This window comes from Phaseolus vulgaris, chromosome 2, assembly GCF_000499845.2.
Source record: "Phaseolus vulgaris cultivar G19833 chromosome 2, P. vulgaris v2.0, whole genome shotgun sequence".
In the NCBI taxonomy this organism is placed as follows: Eukaryota; Viridiplantae; Streptophyta; class Magnoliopsida; order Fabales; family Fabaceae; genus Phaseolus; species Phaseolus vulgaris.
In genome coordinates this window covers 43,330,862-43,347,535 of record NC_023758.2, presented here as the reverse complement: position 1 = coordinate 43,347,535, position 16,674 = coordinate 43,330,862, and the positions used below count along the sequence as shown (strand labels likewise).

Here is a 16,674-nt window from a genome sequence, read left to right as displayed (position 1 = left end):
TAAGTGATTGTGTAATCTTCTATAATGAAAGCTAATCAATAATAACACTTATGTTAATCAATTGTCTCTTTAACTCCAAATTTTAAACTTTATGTAGAAGTTGGACGCAAGATGACGTACGTAATACACATATATGACACTACTTGTTTCCCATCCAAATTCTTCATACTGTAATAATGAAAAAATGATCGTCAAGTGACAGTCGGTTAATGTCAGGTATCGATACATCTTGGGACCGTTCGGTCCTTAACACCCTGTTTGCATCCGGGTGAACACTGTTCACGCGGATGGAATAACAGGAAACACAGTGTTTGCATCTGCTGATTGGAAAGGAATGGAGAGTGATGATTAACAAAAAAATAGAGTTTAACTTCCCAATGCATTTGCTGTGATTGTAGAAGAAATTAACGTGGATAAAGAGTTATTACATTGTTACCCTTCTAACAATAAATAATTTAAAATTTATATTTATTTATAATTTAAAAAAGAGGAATTTAATTATTTTTTATTTTTATTTAAATAATATATTAAATAATTAAATTTTTATTTATTTAAGATTTTTAATAAATTATAAATTTTATGTATTTCAGTTTTTTATAAATAGGATATTAAATTATTTAGAATTTACATTTATTTAGATTTTTGAATTATTTAAAATTTCCATTTATTTCAGAGTTTTATTCTAATGTGACATTAAATAATTATGGATTTGTATTGATTTAAGATTTTTAATAATTTTAAAATTTTATTTATTTCATTTTTTTAAAAACAACATTAAATAATTCAGATTTTTTATTTATATAAGATTTTAAATAATTTAAATTTTGTACTTATATTAATATTAAATAATTTAAATTTGCATTTATTTATAATTTTAATTAATTTTAATTTTTTTATAAGTATTTTTATAAGTATGATATTAAATAATTCAATATTTATATTTATTAAATTTTTTAATAATTTAAGAATTTTATTTATCTAAAATAAAATCTCAAAATTTATAAAATATTTCTACATAAATTTTAATTTTACATAAAACAATTTAATCATATTTTGTTTTGATATAATTTTAACTATAGCAACTAATTTATAATTCACTAATTTTGTTATATTTTTTCTTCATCTCTCATCATTTATTTCTCATCCTCTTTTCCCTTAATGTAAATTCCATTTCACCTCAAATCTTTTAGAATCTACTCCTTCAAATTTATCTTTGAATCCAAACAATATTTTTTTTATAAAAATTGTTAATTGAGATAATTGTTTAAAACATAATATTAAAAAAAGCAAAGAAATAGTAGACATAATGAGAGAGAGAGAGAAGCGTAATAGGTGGTCCTCATGAAACGGTTAAAGGAAAGGTTATTTACCGAACAAAACAAAAGGAACAGTTTAAAGCTGACAAAATGTGGGGTCTCACCTCTCATCTTCCAAAACTCTCACCCTCCTATTATCTTTGAACCACGTGTACATAGGACACTTGTCGGACCATGAATGTCCCACCAACAATTTTGGAAGGTGTTCACACGCAAGCCCATTGGGAGCGTGGAAGAGAGCAGTCCAGAACACATGTTATGTTAGTACGTTACTCACTCCACTCACAAGTCACGTCATCCTCACTCTTTTGTCTTCCATTCTAGCATCTTCCTTTCACACCACCTTATACACTTGGCCACTGCATTCACCTGCCACGACTATATACACTTTTTATTTTTATTTTTATTTTTTTATAATCACACTTTTTTTTCATCACTCAATAATACATTCAACAATTATTTACTCCACTCTTCCAAAATTAAATTAAATCTTTCTCTCTTTATTTTTCCTTTATCAACTATTTTCTCTCGCCTCCTTTCCTCAAACTGTTATGTTTTTCCCCATCATGCTCCTCCGTACGCACCTCTTTGTCCTCATACAATACATAATTCATCACAATCTATTTCTAGAAGAGGGATCATACCAATTTCTTTTTTTTTCTTCAAAATAATTACCTTCTATCTTTTTCTATTCCTTTAAGATAAGAATGAATTTTATTATATATTATATTCTTTTATTTCAGATCAGATTTTATTATTTCATCCTTTTTTTATATATATGATATTGATATAGATAGATAGTAACCTATATTTCAGTATTTATACCATAATATTTATTTAACCAGTACTGTGAGTGTGTATTTTTTAGGGTTATACTGTTGATAATGAAGAAAAATAGATTTAGCAATATTGACCATTTTTAATGGTTGGGTGTACTTGTTTGATTCTTCAAATAAGATAATTAGGCATTTCTTTAGTAGGGAGAGTTGAAATCCAATTAAAAGAAACACAGTATAATGAAAAAATAAATAAAAATCATATCGAAACCTTTCTAACCTAATTATTTGCACAATTAATCTGTTCAGTTTTTTGTAAAATCATACCAAATCAAATTCATATGTCTTATACTCTCTATCATGAAGCATCTCACATGTAGAACTTAAGGTAGTTTACTTGTTTTTAAAACAATGTTCACTCACTATGTTCTCTGTCATGTGTTTATATAATAAACACGTGATCAAATTAGTCCTACTGGCAGAGAATAAATTGGATGAAAAAAATATGCTCATAAGAATATTTTGTTAAATATGTCGGTGTAAGGAATTAGTTCACTCAAATTTAATGAGCATTTACAACTCGTAAAAATATATGACTAAGATAAAATACAAAGAAAAAATTATATAAAAGAAATTAACATTGTTAAATTGAACAAAATTCAATTTTTATATATATATATATGAGAGATAATTTAATCAACTTAAAAATTATAACTTAACGATTTTTATTACAACAAATTTTTACTAAAGTATGTTGGAGATCTCACATCAAATAAATTAATTAAAGACAAAAAAAATATTTCATAGTATATAAGTAAGTGGTTCAAACTTCATTTCATGAGCCGATTTTGTAAGGTTGAGTTATGTTTAAATTTCACTTCTTAATAAAGTATAACCAAAGTTAGCTTTTGTATCGTCCCGTACTTGTTAGGAATATGGCTGATCAAGCCCACCGACCTGAAAGCTTAATAAGACCGATCGAGCTAACCCAATTCGTGTTAGAATGGACCTAAAGCCCATTTCACTTGTCTGATGAGGATAATATTAGGAAAAGACTTTATCATCACAACATAGTTAATGCGTTTTTAATGCACAAGGGGCCAACATTCTCGAACGCTTTAACCCATTTTTTTCATAAAATGATAATGGATAATTAATATTTATCACATTTTAAAGATACCTTAAAAATACTATCTTCAACTTTTTAGGTTGAGGTTAATAGTCTTTCAGAGAAATATAATTCAAAGACTTTGAATGACCATTATTGAATTCAATGATCAATCATCAAGATTCATTGATCATAGTCCCCATTAAATTAATCCCCATTAAATTAAGGAGGAATTTCCAATATGTAAAATGATCTCATAATAAAAACTCGAAATATAAAACTGAAATTAAATTATATTTTATAAAACTTAACTAAAATATAATTACCATAATTATATAATACGATATATAAATTGTAACTTTATGTATAGTTAAACTGTACAATAAAATAAATATAAAAAATAAAATTAAGCTGTATTTTATAAATATATTTTTTAAAATGAATAATTTTTTTTATAAATACAATATCATGTGTTGTGTAAGATATTTTTTATTGCATGTAGTAATATATAATAGTTTAAAAAATATAAGTGTTATGGATCTGATCACGACGAAAAAATATTAAAACATTTTATAGCATTAAAATATTTTATAGTATTTAAGGAGATGCAAATTTTATTTTGTAAATTAATTCTATAAAATTAAATTAAACTTAAAATTTCATACTTCATATAATATTAAAATTATATTTTTAAGAAAAATTTATCAAACTTATAAAGTCAATGTTAAGTGATTATCGGACCAAGACCAATAATCGTATAAGCTGCTGATTCTAAAATAATATATCATACCTATTTTTAAAATTTAAAATCCTTTTAATCAAGTTTAGAATTGGTGGATACTCCTATGAGAAAGGTGAAATGATAGGACTACTATACCTGTATGGATGTCGGGGTCTGAATAATGTTGATCCATTTGATACAGAATTCGTTGTCGTGTTGGTAGTCTCCGAATTTTTCAAAATTCTTCCTCTCCTACGCACGTGCTCTGCCGGTCAGCGGGTACCTGCAATTGCACTCCGACTCAAGTCAGTGCTAGTGATTAGTTTATTCTCTTAGTATATGAAAAACGTACATTTTCTCCTTCAAATGTTTCTTTTATAGGTTGACTTGGGCCTTCACTCGCGTGGGTCAGATAACCAGTTTGTCGAGACATGTGTAGTGGTCCTGAGGTCGTGTGTAATGGTTTCCTGATAGTACTAAAGTGTGTTTCGAAATGTGTATTTGACTCATTCAACATTAATTATAACTATTTTTTTTATCACATATTTATTATATTGTATTATTAATTCGTGTCTTTGGTTGTCCGGATCCGATCAGGAAACTTCCGAGATAGGTGAAATGATGGGACTACTAAGAAGATATTGGTGGGACATACAAAATCCAGTCGATAGGATGTGTGCAATGGTGCAAAATAAATTTGAGAAATACAATACTCATACATCTCTATTACGAAATTGATTTGTTTTCAATCCAATACTCTGTTTTTATTTGTTCACTCTGGTCCATCAAAGAAAAGACGGAACGGACTATTTTTTTTTTAAAATAATAATTTAAAAATGTAACCTTTTTATGTTATATTATTTAAAGATTAAAAAATTCAATAATTTGACTTAAATAATTAATATTTATAAAATTTAATTATTAATTATTAATTAAAATAAAATAATTAAATATAAATATAGTAATCATTCTAATTTATTCAATTAAAAATATTAAGTAATCTATTAATCTTTAACGGATAAAATATTTGTAGTCCACCTATTTACCACAAATTAGTCTATCCAGTCTCATTTTTGACGTGTCAACGGCCAGCCGAATGAAAAATGAACCATTTTCTCATCCTAATTTTGAGGGAAAGAAATTAAAAGAAAAAGAAAATAAATAATTAAAAAACAAAACAGAAGAAAATGAAAAATGCACATAATTATCGAATTTCACGTTACCATTAATATTTTTTAACTTTTTTTGTGTCCCCACGTTGCACCGAACTTCAAAACCTGACTTAACTTCCCAAGGTCCACCACCAATGGAGATAAATTGGCAAACGATAAAAACTGATTTTAGCGCCATGTCTACGTGGACATCGTTTTATTTCTTTCTTTATACTTCGATTATAACGGGAGAAAAAAAAGACCAAACAAAAACATATATGTGAAAAATAAATAGAAAATGGAAAGTTTAGTTTTCTTTAAATTGTTTAGTTTAAGTTTTTAAATTTTAATTAGTATTTTATCTTATTTATTATTATTACTATAGGAAAAAGTTAAAAGAAAATAAAAAAATACCATGATCGATTAATTATGTAATTTATAAAATCAATATAGTTCATTTTTTAAGAACATAATTGTTATGAACATTTTATTTAAATTAAAATAAGTATTTTAAATTATGAATAAACAATTTATTTATTTTTGAAATAATTAATTTTAAAATAAAATTATTTATTAAATTAACATATATGATTGGCTTTTTAAATAATAAGAAAATGGTTATATATAAAATAATCAGATTAAATTTATTAAGAAATAACTTGAAAAATAAGTACAAACAAAATGGTTGCATTCAATCAATCATTATCCACATTTTCCACTCTTTTTTATAATGAGTTTTACTTTTGTTTTTCTAACTAGTCATTTTCGCTTTCATCCATCCTCATAAAAGATAAAAGATAAGTAAAAAGATAAGTAAGAAGAAATAGAGTAAAATAAATTATTTAGTTAAAGAAAAATAAATATTTTGAAAATGTTTAAATATTATTAATATTGTTTATTATTATTTTATTATTTATTGTTATTATAACTAGAAAAGCACAAGTACAAAATAAAAAAGACATTAATCAATTAAATTATATAATATAATAGACTATGATGGGTCGAATGATGATTTTTCAATTTTTTTTTCAAATATTTGGGAATAAAATTAATTAGGCTTAATTTTTTAAATCAACCAATGTTAGTTCTTAATATATTATTTTCCATCATCTTTAATTAGTTGTATTATTTATTGTATTCAATTTGGCCTCTTTATTAATAAAATGTTCAATCAATAAAAGTTTTAATAGATGACATTTAGTAATAAGTCAGTTGTCTGTTTGAAAGTTATCCACGAAGCTGGATTTGTCACTAAGTTAGTACATAGTTTGTTTAACTTGTTTTTCTTTTCAAATGACTGTTATTTTTGTATTCATCTAAGAATGATTTATTTTTAATTATCATTATTTTTGTTATTTTATTATGCATCACAACTATCATCTTGAGAGTTCTTATGTGCATCTCAAATAATGTTGCTGCATAATTTTAATTGGGATCTCATTGAGGATCCTCCACAAAAAGCTATAAGTCCTTAATTATCCATTGGAAAATACTTCTACAACTTGGTGAATAAGGTATTAAACTTGGAAACTATGCACTATTAAGATTAATGAAAAGGACATTGAGTTGGTGTGTCATGCGTGATTATTTTTGGGTCATTAATTCAAAATCTCTTTCCATAGTGAGAATGTGATGTTCATGAAAAAATGCATGTGAGCTTTACACATTTAGAGGTCGTTTGGGAAGAATTGGAAGCATATAAACCAAATAGTTGTGTTTGTGATGTTGTAAAAAATTACAAAAAAATTTGGAGAAGAGGATTATGTGATGAGGTTTTTAATGGGTATTTTCCATTACTTAAATTCTACTTTCTTTGTTGTATGTTAATATGAAAGGTAAAGTGACTTAGAACCAAACACTTAAGAAAATCAAGTAATAATTAATTTGATTGAAAAAAAATATATATACAAAAGAAAAAAGACTTGGTATAATAGCATGATCTATATTTTCTATGACAAATCGTTCCACACAATACACGTATGTTATAGAAAATATGGGTTTCCATCTAATATGAAATTAGAAGGGATTCTACACATAGTAGTGATGGTATGTATTGAAGTAAAAAATGATTATGTATATTTTGTTAGGTAAAGTGCAACAAATGTTCCTACTTTTAATCAAGAGTAGTATAAGGCGTTAATTTGATGACATGATGAAATTTCAATTTCAAATAATGTAAAAGTGAGATTTGGACATTATTTCAGTTCCTAATTGAGCATGAACTTTTTGTGATTTTTTTTAATTTTTATTAAAATTATTTGTTATCGGATGAGTGATCTTTTACGCATAATTTTTTTAACCACTATACTATATAAATATTTTGATTATATTATCATTATTGTTATTTTTATAATAAGTATTAGTATTACTATTATAATAATAATTAGTAGTACTAGTATTATTATTATAATTATTTTTGTGATTATTTTTATTATTACTAATAGGAACAATATATTAATAATATTATTAATAATAATTAATAATATTAATAATTCTTAAACTAATGTGATTATTTACGAATTTTTTTAGTACATAATTTTATATGAATTTAAATTATATGTAATTATTTATGGATAATTTAAAAATAATATCCGTCAGTACAATTTCGTAGTTAAAAAATCGTAGGTAATATTTATTTGTATTAGTTTTACGTTTCACATGAAAAAATACGTACGAATTTTATTCATATCTAATTCGTAAATAATATATGTATCTATAATCAAAATTTGTAGGTAATACCAATATATAATAGTAAATTTTCTTGGTGTTTTATCACACTTTACCTTTACCTTAATAAGATATCTTATCTAATTACAATATATACAAGAGGTTATATTTAAGAAGATGAATAATCATTTTTTATTTTATAAAAAGATTTTTATCCTTATTGTATGTATTGGTCGTAATTGTATGGTTGAACGAGACAAGTCATTCGACATCATTGACTAATCGATCCGGTGAAGGGCCAAATGAGCCATGTCACTTGGCATCATTGACTGACCGACCAAGTTATCAACCACATTACAAACTGAATGAGTCATGTCACTTGACATCAATCAACCGGGTGATCAACCACAATAAAGAACAAATTGACAAATAAATGACAAGTAAGAAAAGATCTTATAAATCAAGATAACCTTCCTACAAATCCGAGCAATGCCAGCCAAATATGGTGACACTCGAAAAATCAGTTAACACTGATTTATTGAAGATATGCGTCAGATACAACCCATGAATCAAATGACCCATTACTAGACACTATAAATAACCCTTCTACGAAGGAGTAAGGTACACTTTGATCAATTACATCATACACTCTTAATACTTACTTGATTGTCGGAGAACCTTTTAAAGGTTAACTCCCAACTGAGTACCAAGGAGGAACGACCGAATACCAGAGAATGAGTACGAGAAGAGTAAGGATGAAAGACTAACTACCAGAGAAGGAGTACGAGAAAAGTAATTAGGAGTGATCGAGCACCAGAGAATGAGAGTACGAGAAGAGTAAGGAAGAGCGACTGAGACATCAACAACAATTGTTACTGCCAGTTTCAGTTCCAGGTACTATCTAAATCTCTTTTAGTTTATACAAGTACATTGTAATTTCTAGTACATATTATATAACACTTGATGTATTAGAGTAGTTAAATTTAAGTATAACTTTATCTCACAAAATCGGTTTTGTAAGGTAGATTTGCACATATTTATATATTATAATTTTTGTTATATATATTTAATTGATGTAAGATATTCAATAGACCACTCATGTCTTACCAAGAACGTCGAGCATAAAAATCAACAATGATTTTATAACAAATAACATGATAAACTCATCTCAACTAAAATAAACTATTAATAACTCTTCTATAATTTTAAAATAGTAAAATTTAATTATATCTTAACTTCACAGAACCAATTAAGTAAAATTTGATACAACCTCATGTAAAATGTTTTCTTTATATAATTTTTCTCGCTCTCAACATTTAACTTGTATTGTTATTGTTTTCAATCCCTCCTAATATTGCTGAATAATTTTCTTCACCTGAATAATTTTCTTCACCTAATATATCTATTTTTTTGGTCATAATTAAATTAAGTCCTCTGTTTGTCCAGTCCTCTCATGTATTTACTTAGTGTAATTTTTTAAAATAGCTAATCATTAAAGATAAACCATTTTATGAATATATAAACATCCATGTTTATCACTAAATTAAGCATATATGTTTCACATGTTTTAATATTTTTAGTTAACTTTTATTTTAATACATAATTAACAATAAACACAATAAATTATTAGAATTTATTAAACTGCACCTTTCCTCAATAAATAAAAGAACCCAAATCCTCAAAACTACTTTAACAACAAAAATCTGAATTAAAAAATAAAAAAAAACTGGAATTTAACTTTAAAATAGTTTGTTAAAAAGTAAAAAGTGCGGGATTCTTTTATTTCTTCTTGGTCGCTCATTGTCAACACGGAACGGCGTCGTACTGTTTTCCCAGCAACCCTCGCTCGGTCTTCTTCTGTCATTCTGTTTTGGGGTCATTCTCAAATCTCACTACACACTATAAATTTCTTGTCTTCTTCTTTTTGCAAACCCCACTTCTAAATTTTCGCTCACTCCACCCTTGTCAGTATCTTCTTTCTTCTGCATTTGGTTTCCTTGTTATTATTGTTATCATTCATTCTTTCCACGATCTTTCTTCACGCTGTGGAAATATCAATAGGTCTTTTCTTCTTTCAGGATGATGGCTGCTGCTACTTTCAAATGCCAATCTACGGGACTTCACGGCTTGCCCGTTGATGCGTCCGCGCCTCGATCTTCTACAAACTTCGGAAGGTTTTTCTCAATGCGTTTCGCGTGCAACACTCGCTGCAATAAATTGCGTCACGTTCATGCATCCATTTCTCACGCCTCTCTCGTTGACCCTACACCATTCTCCATTTCCCACGACTCATCAAGTGAGAAATTATTTTTCTTGGTTTCTTTCTTTCTTTCTTTTTTTTTCTAGTTAATTGAGAGTGACCGACTTGTAATTCTATGAACTAAATTTGATATTACCGCATATATTGATTCTTGATATTCAAAATGTAATCTATGTGTTTTGATCACTGATTAAGACCGAATGTCACGGTGTTGTGACCTTGTTTGTTTTATAGCTGAGAGTGCTTTGATATTGATTCGTCACGGCGAGTCTTTCTGGAATGAGAAGAACTTGTTCACCGGATGTTGCGATGTGCCGTTGACCGTGAGAGGTGTAGAGGAAGCCATTGAAGCTGGTAAGAGGATTAGCCATATACCAGTTGATATGATTTTCACGTCTGCACTGATTCGAGCACAGATGACGGCTATGCTTGTAATGACTCAGCACCTCCAGAAGAAGGTAGTGACGCCACTTATCAAAGATTGATTGCTTCTTCCTTTGCTTGGTGAAGATTCTGTACATTGAAAAATGCTATGGCTAAATAGAAGTAGGGGTTTTACGACCAAAAACAGTCAGTATAAGTTTAACAATAAATTCAATTATTTTTAACCACTTCTTGTGGTCTACTTTGTACGGAAAAGTATTATCTGTTCTATGTAGAAATGATGCTAAACATAAAAAGGCCAGTAAACAGTAAATACTGGTATTTTGGATACCTGTAGAAGATTTTTAGAAGCTGCATTTTTTAACCTAATCTTTGTTGTATAGATTCCTATTATCATCCATAATGAGAGTGAACAGTCAACAACTTGGACTCAAGTTTACAGCGAAGAAACTACCAAGCAATCTATTCCAGTTATTACTGCTTGGGAGTTGAATGAAAGAATGTATGCAGCTATTAATCCCTGCCTTTGTTTTCTGTTCATAGGATATGTTCAATGAATTTTTGAAGGATATTCTAAAATTCTTCTTTATTCTATTTCTTCAGGTATGGGGAGTTACAAGGTCTTAATAAACAGGAGACTGCAGAAAGATATGGGAAGGAGAAAGTGCATAAATGGCGTCGGAGTTTTGACATTCCTCCTCCCAAGGGCGAGAGCCTGGAAATGTGTTCACAGAGAGCTGTTGCGTATTTTAAAGATTTTGTAAGGGTGTTGATTTCCTTATTCTTTAATGTCAAAGTTTAACATTGGATTTGTATGATCTTGCTATCTTGCTGGGGATTGAAACATTTTAAATTTCTCCGAGAGATGATTCTGAAAATAATGTGTTGTAGGTTGAACCCCAACTAAAATCAGGAAAGAACGTGATGGTTGCTGCTCATGGAAACTCATTGAGGTCCATTATAATGTATCTTGAAAGATTAACCTCTCAAGAGGTAGCATCCTGCAGTTCTTATGAATGCATCCATCTCATTTACGTAAAATTTTCTTTGGTATCAAATAACAGGAATATGATTGAACTTTACTTGTCTGTGAACAAACAGGTCATTAGTTTAGAGTTATCAACTGGTGTACCGTTGCTTTACATATATACAGAGGGGAAGTATACGAGTAGAGGAAGTCCTGTGGGGCCTACAGAAGATGGTGTTTATGCATACACTCAGGTGTGATTCCTTTGCTGGTATTTATTTACCTGGTGTTATTGGTGAGATGAAATTAACACGGAATGCTACTCAAATTAACGAGGGATCAATGCTATGTGAGGGTTGGTAATATTTAGGAAACATGAAATAGTCATCTGCTTCTATGCGTGACATATGATTGGGTCACGTGGCTTAGTGTGTTGCAGCTTTTGGATTTTTTTTCTTTTTCCTGTTGGCTAATTGTCACTTGTAAATGATCAAATTTTGTAGTTTTTTTAGTGTTCTATTTTCCCCCTGTAGTTATTGGAACCAAGTTATGTGCTATGCTAATGCAAAACATCTGCCAACGAGCGCATAGTATAGTTGTCAATGACCAAACCTTTAAGATTTGGATGTTATCTGATGACATCTGAGGTTCAATCCTCCACAAGGCCTCCCATCTCTCTTTGCTACCTAGACACTTGCTTTATGATTGTTTATTTATGTGGAATCTTATCAAGACTCATCACAAGTATCGAGTCACTCCATTTTATGCTTGTTTTTTGTTTGAGAAGTGGAAATGATCTCGATGTACTAGTTCAAGTAAAAAATCAACACCACCACACAACAAACAGGGATGGATCTAGAAAGCATGTGTGGAGGGACAAAAGTAATAAACTTGGGATCAAAATTGTATATTTATAGTAATGGGTTACGACTACAATATTTCTTTTTCACAATATAAAATTGAAAAACGACATTTCATTCCTCATTCAATCCATCCTTGACAATTTTTTCAATTGTGATTTTTGAAACGAAGCTTGAAACTTTGCATCTTAACAATGTAAAATTATAATTAAATCATTGAATGCTCACACATGGCAAAGAACAATCTCTCCCATTACCACCAAGCACCTAGATTAGCTAGTGGGTGGTTCTAGTTCAAGTAGAGGAGTGTTAACTGAGTTTGAGTTCCTTGGAATGACGCTGAATTTAATACATGGATGAAGTGTTTTATTGTTCGTGGTGATCACCCCCAGCCAACCTAGATTAGTCTAATGCCTTATGTGATGTCTTGATTTAATATCGGTGGTCCGAAATTTTGTAAGATGCTGTAGGCAATGTCATGTTTTACAGTTCGTCTTAAATTTTGCTGCTTCTGTTTACTGTTTGTGTTAAACTTTGGAATATTTCTATTTGCTGGTCAATTTTCCGGCATGTTTCTTGAGATCGGGTATATAGCCATGAATCTGGTTGTGTCTTGAAGAGATTATAGTCTAATGGAGAATTATATAATCCATTTCCTTTGGGGTTCAGTTAGTTTTGGTATTTTGTTCTTGTCCAATCAACAGCTAATATCGTTTGGTTTGGGGTTCAAAGTATATGAGGGAATACTATAATATTTTTTCTGAAATTTTTGTCTCGTCGTATTTGATATTTAGCAGATTGTGTCTTTAACTACTTGAGATATTTTTTTTCGTGAACCTATTTGATACTAGCCATGTTGTATGTTTTCATTTGTATGTACAGAGTTTAGCTGTTCACAGGCAACAGTTAGATGAAATGTCTCCTTGATCGTGCTTTTTTGAAAGATCAAAATGGTTTGCCACGATACTCGATGACAATTAGTCTATATATTGAATCCCCTTATAAGCTTGATTGATAAATTGAATGTTGATCACTGAGTATACTCATGTAAATATCTGCAGGTATAATTGTCGATATTCATTTTGGTGGATGGCTTTCGGGGTTTGACCATTCCGTGACAGTTTCAAATATGTGAACTGCATGGCAAAACATGGATCAGTAAATTTTGGTTAGAGAGAAAGTGAAAACAGGATCAGTAAATGGTAATGTAACTCTAGAAATTGTTTGTGTCGGGAGCGAACTTATGGGTGTAGTAGCTGCCATGATTTAGAACATATATAGGCAATGAATGCAAAGGAATGAGAACAATATAAATGAATTGAAGTATTTTGTCGAAACGATTGTTCATATGCTGTTGTTTTATAGGATTATGTGGCCAAGTTATAGTAGTTTTGAAGGACAAAATTAAACTAGTCAAAACTCAATTCGTGTCTGTATTTAAAAAACCCTAAATATTATTGATTAGGTCTAATAACTAGTTTTAAGACTTTGGTTTGTATGGATCTGAAAGACTCGTCATAAATTCTAGCCCCAAAGAGGTATTTATTAAAATCTTTCTCGTAATTCTCATCGAATTTAGTTAACTAGTTAACTTTTGCTCACGTGACACTATAAATTATAAGAAAAAAACTTATAAAAAGTTTCAAATATTTATTCTTTTATAATGTTGGGTAGGAATGTTAACCACAAACATTTAAATATAATCAAATTAATAGTTGTACTAATCTAAATTACTTTGAGTTTATTTTAAATTTTAAGTTAATTTTTCCATGTAGATGTCGAGTCGAGTAGGTTCGAGCTGATGTCGAGTAGTCTGGTCCCGAGTCAATGTTGAGTCGTTCGGATCCGGGTTGATGTTGAGTCGTCTGGGTCTGGGTTGATGTCGAGCCTAGCAGGCCTGAGTCGATTTCGAGTCGAACAGGCTTAGACCGATGTCGAGTTGAGCGGGCTCGGGTCGTTGTCGAGCCGAGCAAACCCGTACCAATATTGAGTTAAGCGGGCATGGGCTGATGTCGACCTAAGCTGGCTTGGATTGATGTTGATTCTAGTGAGTTTGGGCCAATGTAAAGTCGAGTGGGCTCAAGCTATATCGAATTGAGCGGGCCCAAGCCTATGTCGAGCTGAGCAAGCTCGGGCCGATGTCGAGTTGTCCAAGCCCAGGCCGATGTCGAGTCGTCGGGGCTCGAGTCGATATCGAGTCGTCCGGTCCTAGGCCGATGTTGAACCGAGCGGTTCGGACCAATGTCGAGCCGAGCGGTCCGACCGATGTCGAGCCGAGCGGTCCCGGACCGATAACAAGCCAAGCGAACCTAGGTCAATGTCGAACCGAGCAGACCTAGGCCGATGTTGAATCGTCTGGGCTTGCCTAGGTAGATGTCATATAAAAATGAATTTAATGTAATTGACAAAGTGAATTTAATCTACTTTAAATGGATTTAAAAAAAATCCAAATAAATTTGATATCATATAAAAAATCCAATGAATTTTGTAAAATCCAATCCATTATTTATATTGAACCATTTCAAAAATAATAGCCCTAACCAAAGGAAATGGTTAATTTTATTTTATATTTAATTTCTATTCAATTTTGCTATACTGATCAAATATAACTATTGTTGAATTTTATAAACGTATTAATATGAACATCCGTAGAGTAACAGGCCATAAATCGTATACCAAAATGCTCCAGCAAAACGCCATTCAAATATAAATTATAAAAGGTGGGCAAAAAATCCAAATTACAAAATCCAATCCATAATGATCCAAATTCATATTAGTTTTAATTTATTTAAATGAATTTATCTCAAATTCAAATTCAAATCCATATTTTTGTATTTTAAATCCAATCCATTTAAATGAATATGGATTAGATATGGATTGAATATATTTTTGGATTATCCAAATTGCATTTTGGGTTGGATTTTGACTTGGCCCGATCTAGGTAGAGCCAAGACAGTCTGGGTCCAGATTGAGCAAAGTCGGCCCAAGTCCACATCAAGCTGAGTCGTTCAGGTCCAAGTCGAATCGAGTCGGTATGGATCAAAGTCGACCAAGTCGTTTCGGACCAAAGTCAAGCTGAGTCAACCCTGGGTCAAGTCCAGCTGAGTGGCCGATATTGAGTCGATACGAGTCGTTCGGAGTCGATATCGAGCCAAGTTGGCCCAGGCCAATGTCTACTCGAGTCGATTCATGCCCATGTCGAACTGAGTCTTTCGAGTTCCATATGGAGTCGAGCGGGCCCGGGCCGATATCCAGACGACCAAGCCAAGGCTGATGTCGAACCAAGCAGACCCAAGCCGTTGTCAGGATCGTCAAAGCCCGGGCCAATGTTGAGCAGAGCAAGCCAAAGCCGATATTGAGTCGAGCGGACCCGGGAAGATGTCGAGTCGAGCAGGCTCGAACCGATGTTGCGCAGAGCAGGCATGAATCGATGTCGAGTCGTTCGGGTCCGGGTTGTTGTCCAGTGTCCGAGCCTGAGCCGATGTCGAGTCGTCCGGGCCGTTGGCTATTTCAAGCTAAGCGGGCCAAGGTCGATACTGAGCTGAACGGGCCCGGGTCAATGTCGAGTTGAGCGGGCCCGGGCCGTTGTCACATCGAGCGAACCAAGACTGATGTCGAGTCGTGCGAGCCCGAGCCAATGTAGAGTCGTGTGGGCCCGGGCCAATGTGGTGTTGTGCAGGCCCGGGCCGATGTCGAGTCTTATGGGTCCGAGTCGATGTCTCATGGGCCGATCTGGAGTCGTGCGGGCCCAGACTTATGTCGAGTTGTCCGGTCCAGGGCCTGATGTCTATCTGTCCGGGCACGGATCAATGTCGAGTTGTTCGTGCCTAGGCTGATGAGTCGTCCAGACCCGAGCCGATGTCCATCGTTCGGGCTTGGACCAATTTTAGGTCGTCTGGGCCTGGTGTCGAGAAGAGCAGGTTCGGGCCGTTGTCACGCCGAGCGGACCAAGACTGATGTCGAGTCGTGCAGGCCCGACCTGATGTCGCGTGGTGCAGGCCCGGGCCGATGTTGAGTCGTATGGGTCCGGAGCGATGTTGAGTCGTACGAGCCTGGGCCGATCTGGAGTCGTGCGGGCTCGGTCCCATGTCAAGTCGTACGGGCCCGGGCCGATGTCGAGTCGAGCAGGCCCGTGTCGTTGTCATGTCGAGCAGACCAAGACTGATGTCCAGTCGTGTGAGCCCAGGTCCATGTAGAGTCGTGCGGGCCTTGATTCATACGGGCATGGGCCGATGTCGAGTTGTACGGACCCGTACCGATGTTGAGTCGTACAGGCCAGGCTGATGTTGAGTTGTCCGGTCCCGGACCTGATGTCGAGTCGTACAGGCCAGGCTGATGTTGAGTTGTCCGGTCCCGGACCTGATGTCGAGTCGTCCGTTCTTGGGCTGATGTCGAGTTGTCCAGATCGTCCAAACCCGAGCCAATTTTGAGTCGTCTAGGCCTGGGCCGATGTCGAGTCATTCG

At 32.3% G+C, this 16,674-nt stretch overlaps 1 protein-coding gene across 2 annotated transcripts; it reads left to right on the top strand.

Moving 5' to 3' along the window:
• Window positions 1-9,557: 9,557 nt before the first annotated feature.
• On the top strand, window positions 9,558-13,547 carry LOC137812381 (2,3-bisphosphoglycerate-dependent phosphoglycerate mutase 1-like). Of its 2 annotated transcripts, XM_068614331.1 has the most exons (9): window positions 9,558-9,703; window positions 9,818-10,035; window positions 10,234-10,457; window positions 10,767-10,885; window positions 10,987-11,143; window positions 11,275-11,376; window positions 11,485-11,604; window positions 13,093-13,163; window positions 13,272-13,547. In XM_068614331.1, exons 2-8 carry the CDS (start codon window positions 9,819-9,821, stop codon window positions 13,135-13,137), a joined length of 984 nt encoding a protein of 327 aa, XP_068470432.1. In that variant the 5' UTR covers window positions 9,558-9,703; window position 9,818; the 3' UTR covers window positions 13,138-13,163; window positions 13,272-13,547. The 2 variants fall into 2 exon arrangements, with proteins under 2 accessions (XP_068470432.1, XP_068470433.1); XM_068614332.1 differs by lacking the exon at window positions 13,093-13,163 and having other exon boundaries at window positions 9,564-9,703.
• Window positions 13,548-16,674: the final 3,127 nt, after the last annotated feature.